Raw genomic sequence first — 10,666 nt, forward strand, 5'->3', positions numbered from 1 at the left:
TCATTACCAACTTTCAAAAACTGTCCATTGGGCCAAGTAAGAGTTAAACCCAGGCATCTCATGGAGGCCCTCAGAATCATCTGGTAAGACTGAAGGGCTGTTTCAACAGCAGGAAAGCTGGAAGTACCTGACCACACTGAATTGTTCAGCTCTAGAAGTTCCACTCCACTGAATTCCCTTTTTTTTTTTCCTTGTCTGGCAGATAGGTGAAAACTTCTCGCCATACCTGGGGACCACTGGCCTGGTTCCCTTCAGGGAAAAGAAGGCTAATCCCCAGAAAGGAAAGGCAAAGCCGGGGTGAGACTGTTGTATTTTTAGGCGCCACACATGAGGAAGTGCTCCTTTCCTTTAAAGTTGCAAGACCTCACCAAGATGGATATGTCTTTAATACTCGAGATTAGATTAGCTCCGGCCATTCTATTTTTATAAATCAATTCGTCTTCCTTGTAAAAGAACCCTGGCCTTGCGTGCTCGCCCTTCTGTCTCAGGGCGATTAATAAGGGGAATTAATGAGGTCTTCTCCCGCCTCAGCTGCGGTGCCTCTGCTGGGTGTCAGCAGTCTAGCAGAAGGCAGAGGTCATCTCTCCACAGTCACGCTCCCCCAGCCCAGGCTTTGTCTTGGCAGAGCTGCCTTGCCTGGAATACCCCTGGCACATTCCTGACGAGACGGAGCAGGGCGGAGTGATGCTGCGCCACACCGGAGGTGGCTCAGACACCAGGCGGGGCCGCGCTAAGGACGGCAGGGGGTCGCCTGCAGAGCCCGAGCCCCGGGGAAGCGTGCGGAGCGACCCCGCGTCCGCGGCGCCCGCGCGGGCCGGGCGCGCTCCCGCGCCGACGGCTGAGCCCAGATCAAAGCCGCCCGGGGAGGTCACGAGAGCCGCCGCGCTCACGCCTGTCGCAGTGTGTACAGAACGCCCGAGTGTCGCCCAGAATGCAGTGGTCGGTCCTTGAGTGCCTTTGATCCTTATCTGGGAGTTCTGCTAGCATATGTCATATAATTGAGGTATGGCCTTTTATTGCGGCAATTAAAACTTTTCAAATGCATTATATTATCTCCACCCGAGCTAAAAGTCGGGGCCATTGTTTAGAAAGCGAGGTGAGGGGTCTGTCAGATGCTGCGGTTGACTTTAGGGACGGCCGCTCCCAGCCCCGCCCCTGGGAGGCTGCTCCAGCTTTTTTTTTTCATTCCATCTCACCAAACAGCATAATGGTCTTCACGTTTGCTCAGCCCTTTTGACTTCCTTTATCACATAGAGATGGCAAACATTCTGTTGCTAACTTGAAGTGGCTCCAAGCAGCAAGACGGGAGGACATTAAACCAGTAAAAGCTTATCAACGGATTCACTGATACGCTGTAAATTCCAGGCGTTTCGCTTTGCTTTTGAGGGCAGCCGTAAGTCAACACATTAGTAAGCAATTGCTGACATCAAGATGGATGCTCAGAGGGGCCCCTGGGCAGGCAGAGTTCACCTGGGCACTCCTGGGAGCGGGTCTTCTTTACTCTTCCCCGGGGATGTACTTGTAAATGACCAGTGATTGCTCTAGGTATCAGTTACCTGAATCCGTAACTGCTTAATTTATCAAATATATGAAATGTGAGGCTTAGAAAGAGAAATAGAAGATACTCATTTTTAATGGAAAATTTTATGTACTTTGTATGCTTCTGTAGAATTAATATTAACCACTAGTTTGAAAACTAGAAGCCAATCATCTTTGTGTGTGTGTTTTCCAACCACTAAAGGCCTCTGACCCACCTGACAGTGAGGGCTTAACAGGAGCAGAAGGATGCTGCTCAGGCAGGACTCTGGTCTGTAAGAAATATTTAATAACAGCTACATTTCTGACGTGGCCCTGACCTGGCCACAGCATAGTCAGTACCCATTTGCTAATTTAACTTTTTTTAGGATATTATTCTTGCTAACTTTTCAATACTTGAAGCGCAAGAGTGAAGACAGTCAGGCCAGCTCACTTTTAGAACTGCGCCGCAAGTGCACACAGAAGGCTTTTCCACGTGTTTATCAACAAGCTAAAGCCAGTGTTACAGGCCAAATACTGAGGCTTTATTGAGCCTTGGCACTGGAAGTTTGTTCGGAATCTTCCCACACCGACAGTGTCCTCTTCTCAACCCCACGAGGAGACCGCAGAATGTGTACTGGGGGTGGGGGGGCCATGTGGGCCTTCATTCCTCACCTGTTGCAAATTTCAAGGCGACGTTTTTGTTGAATGCCAAGGGCCTCCCCAAGGTGAAGCGGAGGAGCCAAGAGATAAGAAATACACACAGGAAGAAGGAAGGAGCCCTGGCCGGTGACAAGTGTCAGCGGAAGGAGCCAAGAGAGCCCTCTGGGCGGCCAGGCAGAGCGCTAGCCTGGCCGGAGAAGCGCGGCAGGGAGCGGGCGGAGGGAGCGGGGCCGGCCGGGGCAGAGCCGAGCAGGAAGGCTCGAGGAGGGGCTGCCAAGAGGCCTGAGGAGGGGAGCCGGGGTCAGAGGCGGAGTGCGCGGTGGGCCGGCTGGCGTCTGCCCACCATCCCACCTTTCTTCTGAGCCGAGTGCCCAGCTGGTCAAGGAACAACGTGGTCCCTCTCCCCACTGGGCCACAACCGGCTCCTCCAGGCCGTCTGTGCTCTCACCCCTCACCTGCAAAAGCTAACTGGCAGGGCGAGGGCACAGTGCTTCAGCTTAGGTTAAATAACCTGCATTTTTCCAGTTTTTTAAAAAAATTTTTTATTGAAGGATAATTGCCTCACTGAATTTTGCTGTTTTCTGTCAAACATCAATTTGAATCAGTCATAGGTATACACATCCCCTCCCTTTTGAACCTCTCTCCAGTCTCCTGCCCCATCCCATCCCTCTAGGTTGATTCCGAGCCCCTGTTTGAGTTTCCTGAGCCATACGGCAAATTCCCGTTGGCTATCTATGTTACATATGGTAGTGTGAGGTTCCACGTTACTCTCTCCATACATCGCACCCTCTCCTCCCCTCTCCCCAGGTCCATAAGTCTGTTCTCTATGTCTGTTTCTCCATTCAGTTCAGTTCAGTTGCTCAGTCGTGTCCCTTTGCAGCCCCTTGAACTGCAGCACGCAGGCCTCCCTGGTCATCACCACTGCTGCTGCTCAGTCGCTCAGTCGTGTCCGACTCTCAGTGACCCCGCGGACGGCAGCCCACCAGGCCCCCCGTCCCCGGATTCTCCAGGGAGAGCACTGGAGTGGGTGCCACTGCCTTCTGTGGTCTGTCACCATTGCCGCCCTGTAAATTAAGTCTTCAGCACCATTTTTCTAGATTCTGTATATGTGCATTAGAATATGATATGTATCTTTCTCTTTCTGAGTTACCTTCACTCTGAATAATAGGTTCTAGCGACTTAGCAGCAGCCGCAGAAGATTCATCCACCTCATTAGAGCTGACTCAAATGTGTTCCTTTTTATGGCCGAGTAATATTACGTTGTGTATATGTACCTCAGCTTATCCATGCATCTGTCGATGGACATCTGAGTGCTTCCATGTCCTAGCCATTGTAAATAGTGCTGCAGTGAACACTGGGATACATGTGTCTCTCTCAGTTTTGCTTTCCTCAGGGTATATGCCCAGGAGTGGGATTGCTGGGTCATACGGTGGTTTTATTCCTAGTTTTTAAGGAATCTCCATACCGTATTCCATAGTGGCTTATCAATTTACATTCCCACCAACAGTGCGAGCGTGTTCCCTGCTCTCCACACCCTCCAGCATTTATTGCTTATAGACTTTTTGATGATGGCCATCCTGACCAGTGTGAGGTGATATCTCATCGTAGTTTTGATTGCATTTCTCTAATAATGAGCAATGTTGGGCATCTTTTCATGTGTCTGTTAGCCATCTGTATGTCTTGTTTGGAGAAATGTCTGTTCAGGTCTTTTCCCCACTTTTTGATTGGGTTGTTTTTCTGGTATACAAGCTGCTTGTACATTTTGGAAATTCACCTTTTGTCCATTGTTTCATTTGCTATTATTTTCTCCCGTTCTGGGGGTTGTCTTTTCACCTTGCTTATAGTTTCCTTTGCTGTGCAAAAGCTTTTAAGTTTAATCAGGTCCCAGTTGTTTCAGTTCAGTTCACTCAGTCGTGTCCGACGCTTTGCGACCCCATGGACTGCGGCACGCCAGGCCTCCCTGTCCATCACCAACTGCTGGAGTCCTTCAAACCCATGCCCTTGAGTCGGTGATGCCATCCAAACATCTCATCCTCTGTCGTCCCCTTCCTTCTCCTCCTGCCCTCAATCTTTCCCAGCATCAGGGTCTTCTGAAATGAGTCAGCTCTTCGCATCAGGTGGCCAGAGTGTTGGAGTTTCAGCTTCAGCATCAGTCCTTCCAGTGAACACCCAGGACTGGTCTCCTTAGGAGGGACTGGCTGGCTCTCCAGTTGTTTACCTTTGTTTTTATTTCCATTACTCTAGGACGTGGGTCATAGAGCATCTCGCTTTGTGTCATCAAGTGTTCTGCCTATGTTTTCCTCTAAGAGTTTTATAGTTTCTGGTCTTACATTTAGGTCTTTAATCCATTTTGAGTTTTCTTTGTGTGTGGCGTTAGGAGGTGTTCTAATTTCACTCTTTTACATGTAGCTGTCTACTTTTCCCAGCACCGTTTATTGAAGAGGCTGTCTTTGCTCCATTGTATATTCTTGCCTCCTTTGTCAAAAATAAGGTACACATAGGTGTATGGATGTATCTCTGGGCTTTCTATTTTGCTCATTGATCTGTATTTCTGTCTTTGTGCCAGGACCATACTGTGTTGAGGACTGTAGCTCTGTAACATAATCTGAAATCAGGAAGGTTGATTCCTCCAGCTCGATTCTTCTTTCTCAAGACTGCTTTGGCTATTCAGGGTCTTTTGTGTTTCCATATGAATTGTGAAATTTTTAGTTCTAGTTCTGTGAAAAATGCCATTGGTAATTTGATAGGGATTGCATTGAATCTGTGGATTGAGCTTGGTAGTATACTCATTTTCAGAACATTGATTTTTCCTACCCAGGAACACGGAATATCTCTCCATCTATTTATGTTGTCTTTGATTTCTTTTGTTACTGTCTTACAATTTTCTGTGTACAGTTCTTCTGTCTCCTTAGGTAAGTTTATCCCTAGATATTTAATTCTTTTTGTTGCAGTGGTGAGTGGGATTGATTCCTTAATTTCTCTTTCTGATTTTTCATTGTTAGTGTACAGAAATGCAAGGGATTTCTGTGTATTGATTTTGTATCCTGCAGCTTTGCTGAAGTCACTGATTAGCTCTAGTCAAATGTATTTTTTAACTGGAGGAAAACTGCTTTACAATGTCATGTTGGTTTCTGCCGTCCAACAACGCCAACAAGCTATAATTATACAGAATGCTGTCTCTCGTGAGCCCCCCTCACCCCACCCCACCCTCCAGGTGTCACAGAGTGCCAGGCAGAGCTCCCTGTGCTCAACGGCAGCCTCTCACCAACTCTCCGTGTTAATCTGCATTTTAAGTCTCTGACGACCCCTGCAGATAAAGGGATGGCTGTTTTTCTCATTTGTGAAATGCTTCCCATCCAGGCTGAGGAAAGAAGTGTGCCCGTGAACAAGTGTGAGAGCGACGTCAGGTGAGCCGTGGACCTGCATCCACGCTGACCCTGCCCTCCATACCCAGAACTGGGCTCCAGCTGGGGGCTGTGCCACAGACCCGGCGACACCGGGAGCACCCCCGGCCAGGCACCTCCCCCCAGGCCCACGGCTACCTCTGGGTGCGTCCCGCCTTCCTGGAGGGGAGACACAGCACGTCAGGTATTTTGTTGAAAACATGGATTTCCAGCAGTTGTGTCCTGGAGAAAACCCTGGAGAGGTGAAGGGGTGGCAGTGACTCTGGCCGTCCCAGAGCTCCTGGCTGCATCTGCAAAACCGCCACAGCCATTCCTTCAGCGAGTCCTCTGGCGCCTCGCGTGGCCAGTGCACAGAGTGGCTCACAGACAGACACACACACAGGGGGCACGCGGGGAGACAGCCCCGTGCTGGCAGAGGATGGAGGCAGCGCACCGCAGGGCTGGAGCAGGAAGGGGACACCGAGGGCGTCCTCATGGGGCCACTGGGACCTGCGTGCACAGCCGCTCCAGGCACACCAGCTCTGTGCATCTCAAGCTGCGAGTGCTCACACAACACGAGGACAGGTGTGGATTCTTGCCGTCCCCCTGGGCGTGTGCACAGCAAGAGGAACACACGTCTCGGCACATGTGCGTGATAATATACACACATATGTAAGAAAATACAAATGCCCGTGGCCTCCACACTTACTGTCACTCCCTGAGGTGACCCTTGAAAGCTCAGGAGGGTACCGCACACTTGAAGCTGGGTGGTCACATCTCAGGGAAGGGAAGGGAAAGCCACTCAGTCGTGTCTGACTCTTTCGGACCCCGTGGACTATACAGTCCCTGGAATTCTCCAGGCCAGAATACTGGAGTGGGTAGCCTTTCCCTTCTCCAGTGGATCTTCCCAACCCAGGAATTGAACTGGGGTCTCCTGCATTGCAGGTGGATTCTTTACCAACCGAGCTATGAGGGAAGCCCCACGTCTCAGGGATTGACGACTAAATCAGTGTTAAACAACTTTGACTCCTAAACCTTAATTGGGCAGCTTCTATGACAGCAGTTCCCATTGCCAGTGAGCATCAGTCCCCTTGCCTGGGGGGCTGTTAGAACATGAACAGCTGTCTCCGCCTGCAGTGCTGACCCAGGAGGGCTGGGGTGGCCCGGAATCAGCACTGCTAGCAGCTCCCCAGCGAGGCGGATGCTCTGGTGCAGCGGCCTCCCCTGGAAGAAGACTGCAGTCCCCCCGCCCCAGCGGTGGGACACCCTGGCACTGCCCTCTCTGAAGGCAGCACTTCTGCTGAGAACTAACGTGAGAGCGAACCTCGGCATCCCAGAGGCTGTGTAAGGTCTGCACTGGCGCAGGCTAATTCTGGAGAAAGACACGATCTTACCTCTTAGCTCTATTTGGGGAATCTCTCACGCTGCATGAAAAGCCAACTCAGAGAAAACCTGACATAAAACATTAATTGAGGCACCTGTGTATGCATTTCCAAGGAATTCTTCCTTTTATAAAGTATAGGGACCTCTTCTACTTTTAATAATAGAGATTACCAGGTATTTGAAAGGCTCAGGAACAGAGAAAATGAAGCCTTGCCAATTGGAGCCCATGAGCTTGGATCCAGCTGTCGGCTGGATAATTGTCAGCAAGAAACAGAACTGGACTCCAAAATGGAAAAGCATCTTCGTCCAGGCCTCGGACATGGCTGAGAAGCCACTGCCAGTAAGACCCCAAGACGGAGACGCCTGGATTCAAACCCTGTGGGTCACCAGCCACTTCACAGGCCGCCTTCCCCTGACAGCCGACACCCGCCCTGTAAGCCCCAGGGACCAAGGCCGGGGAGGGTCAGTCCCCACAGCCCTGGCCCCGTCCGGCCCAGGCTCGAGGCTTCTTGCGGGACGAAGGAGCTGGAAGGGGCCCCCGGGGCCAAGAAGGCACCTTCTGATGCAGGTGACCGACACAGACACTGCATAAAAACACACGCAGACACGCCGCACACACATGGTGTCCCACAGACCGGAATACTTGACACTGGGGACGTCCTCTGGGCCCGTGGAGAATGTATTCCGCGCACCACACACCTAAAGGACCACGAGGCCGAACTGAGTCCCGAAGAAGGAGGATATAGTTAGCCCCCAGTGCCGCACAAGGCATGGGTGAGGGGACAGCACACCCAAGTCCATGTGCCGCCCACGTGACCTCGGCCCGTAGCATTTTACAAACCGCACGTGGCCAAGTGCGCCCTGCAAACACCTGCGCTCATTTCAGCGACCCTGGTTTGCTCAGAGCTGTTGCCCTCAGCAGACGACCACGATTCCCATTACCTCTTTGTCCTGAGAGCAGAGTGCTTTTCTAGATCTGTTTGTACCAAATGCAGACCTTTATAAAGAGGCCGGAGCCTGGGGGGACGTTAGAGTCTGTATTTGAGGACAGTGCCTTCAAAGCAAAACGAAAGTTTGCGATAAACTGTGATAAGCTGCCTTCATATTTAGGCTAGCAGTGAAGTCAGGATTGTTAGGTAAGTCCTAAGAATGTGTTCTGTAGCATGGAGACACACGATGGTCCATAAACTGATTACCTCCGCTTATTTTTTTTAGCTCGTTAGGCAACAGGGGTGGGTTCAAAACAAGGAATTTAGAGCTCGGTGAGAAAGGCAGGACGAGTAACCAACTCAAAAGGAGGAGATGGTCTTTCTCGTGGATTCCCTTTTTGGAAATGTTCACACTGAAAGGATGGTTCCTGACCTGCAGCTGCGAGGGACGATGCTGCGGAGCCAGGGCACATGCCGTGCTAGGCATCACTAATGACGGCCTGCCATGGACCCGGGGGTGGCACTGCCCAGGGGCAGGCCTGTGAGGCTCCAGGGGCGCTGCCAGCGCAAGATAACTTTGTGACCCACTGTACCTGGCTCTGGTCCCTCCTCCTCTCAACTCCTCACCAGCGTGCTCCCTGCCACCAAGCAAGGCCAACCAGCAGGTGCCCCTTCCTGAAATCTCCGCCCATGCTCTCTGGGCTGGCGACTGTGAGGGCAGCTGGGGGAGGGTGGTGGGGACGCCAGGGTGCTGCCGAGTGCGGCTCACAGTGGGCGCGGGTGCTCAGTTCACAGAGATCAGCCAGCGCCTGCTCTGCTCCTACCGCACAGACATCGATGAGCTCTTCTCCGAGGTGGACCGCTGCCTGGCCATCAACCGCAGCGTCCTGCAGCAGCTGGAGGAGCGGTGTGGCCGTGAGCTCTCCGAAGAGGAGTGGGGCGAGATCCAGACCCAGGTAGGCATGCCAGGCCGGCCCTGCAGTAGGCGGGGAGGGGACGGGGTGAGCAGGGCAGATCCAGACCCAGGTAGGCGTGGCCAGCCTGCCGGGGGCGGAGGGCCGGGCACCGCGTAGAGGGCATGTGTGTCTGCCCCCAGGGGGCCCTGGGACCCTCGTCACCCACTCTGGGGTGAGGCCAAGGGCCCTGGGTGTGGAATTCTGCTTTGATGAAGGCATCTAGTGAGCAGTGAAAGTGCCAAGGGCAAAGGCCTCCCCACGTGCCCCCCCCCGCCCCCACTCCGAGCTTCCTGCCCGTCTCAGCCTGCCTGTCCCTTGCATCTGAGGAGAGGGACACCAAACCCGGCAGGGGAAACACTTACTTAGAAATCACAAAAATGGTAAATGCATAAAGAAGTTTAGCGGCTACATAGTGTCAGAGACTGCTTAATTCAAAGAAAGTCAGTTACTAAGGTTCAGCATTTTATAAACTGTGTTTCGAAGTCGGTCATCCCAGGTGGGTTGCGGTCCCTTCCATTTTTCGCAGGAGTAGCAGAGCACAGACATAATTAGCGTTAGTTTAACCCAGGATGAAATGTCTTCACATTTAGAAGACCCTCGTCTGTGGGTGCCCGGTTCTCACTTAAACGCGGGGCACTGCCCGCTGCGGCGTGACCCGCACGTGTGCCGCCTGCCCTGTGTTGCAGGCCCTGCGCCGGGAGGCCCCCGACTGCCCCATCTGCCTCACCGCGCTGGCGCCGCGGGAGACGGTCCTGCTGTCCTGCTCCCACGTGTTCCACCTCGCGTGCCTCCGCGCTCTGGAGGAGTTCTCCCTGGGGGAGAGCGCTCCTTTCCACGCCTGTCCACTCTGCCGCTGCTGCTATCAGAAAAGAATTCTTGAATGCTGAATTCACAAGGGAAAAAATTATATAATTCGGGGGGAAAGTGTTAACCTTATTGTTGGTAGTTGTATGTTAGGAAAGCTGACAATATTTTAAAAGCTCACAAACCCATCCAATTCTAGTCTTTATAAAGAGAAAACTTCAAATTCATGAGTTGAGTCAGCTGAAGAACGGATTAAAAACTTCTATCTCGGAGGCTCTACAGTTTGCTGATTAGCTCGGCTTCTGGTTGGTGGGCTGGGCTGCTCGTGAGAGTAAAGTGATTCCCTCCCTGCCCTCTCCACAGCGGTGCTGTGGGCACCCGGCGGGCCTGCCGGTGAGGTGGCAACACAGCGTCTTCCCAGGCATGCCCTACAGCTGCAGCTCGAGTCCGCCTGCAGACTGAACCTAAACCTCTCAGGGCATCCAAAGGCCCTCTGCCATTCAAATGCTTGCTTTTAGTCCTTGCTTTCTCTCTATGGGATACGTTACTGTTGAGTCCAGCACTCTGAATACATAAACCCAAGATATAAAAATAAGTATTCCGTGGTTTCAGCATCAGTTCAGTCACCCAGGCATCTCTTTGTGACTCCCTGGACTGCAGCACACCAGGCCTCCCTGTCCATCACCAACTCCCAGAGCACAAACTCATGTCCATTGAGTCAGTGATGCCATCCAACCATCTCATCCTCTGTCATCCCCTTCTCCTTCCGCCTTCAGTCTTTCCCAGGGTCTTTTCCAGTGAGTCAGTTCTTCCCATCAAGTGGCCAAAGAATTGGAAGCTTCAGCTGCAGCAACAGTCCTTCCAATGAACATTCAGGACTGATTTTCTTTGGGATTCACTAGTTTGATCTCCTTGCTCTTAAAGGGACTCTCAAGAGTCTTCTCAACACTACAGTTCAAAAGCATCAGTTCTTCGGCACTCAGCTTTCTTTATGGTCCAACTCTCACATCCATACACGACTACTGGAAAAACC

General features: G+C 52.0%; 1 protein-coding gene across 3 annotated transcripts in view; it reads left to right on the forward strand.

Moving 5' to 3' along the window:
• Positions 1-10,235, forward strand: part of RNF32 (ring finger protein 32) — a 39,164-nt gene extending 28,929 nt beyond the window's left edge. For 2 of the 3 annotated variants that reach the window (XM_005902704.2, XM_070368988.1), the window contains 2 exons: positions 8,662-8,829; positions 9,516-10,233. In XM_005902704.2, coding sequence (XP_005902766.1) covers positions 8,662-8,829; positions 9,516-9,716 — 369 coding nt within the window. In that variant the 3' untranslated portion in view covers positions 9,717-10,233. Of the gene's footprint in view, positions 1-8,661; positions 8,830-9,515 lie in introns of all 3 variants that reach the window. The other variant, XM_070368987.1, reaches the window with a different exon arrangement.
• Positions 10,236-10,666: the final 431 nt, after the last annotated feature.

This window comes from Bos mutus, chromosome 4 (assembly GCF_027580195.1).
Source record: "Bos mutus isolate GX-2022 chromosome 4, NWIPB_WYAK_1.1, whole genome shotgun sequence".
Lineage (NCBI taxonomy): Eukaryota > Metazoa > Chordata > Mammalia > Artiodactyla > Bovidae > Bos > Bos mutus.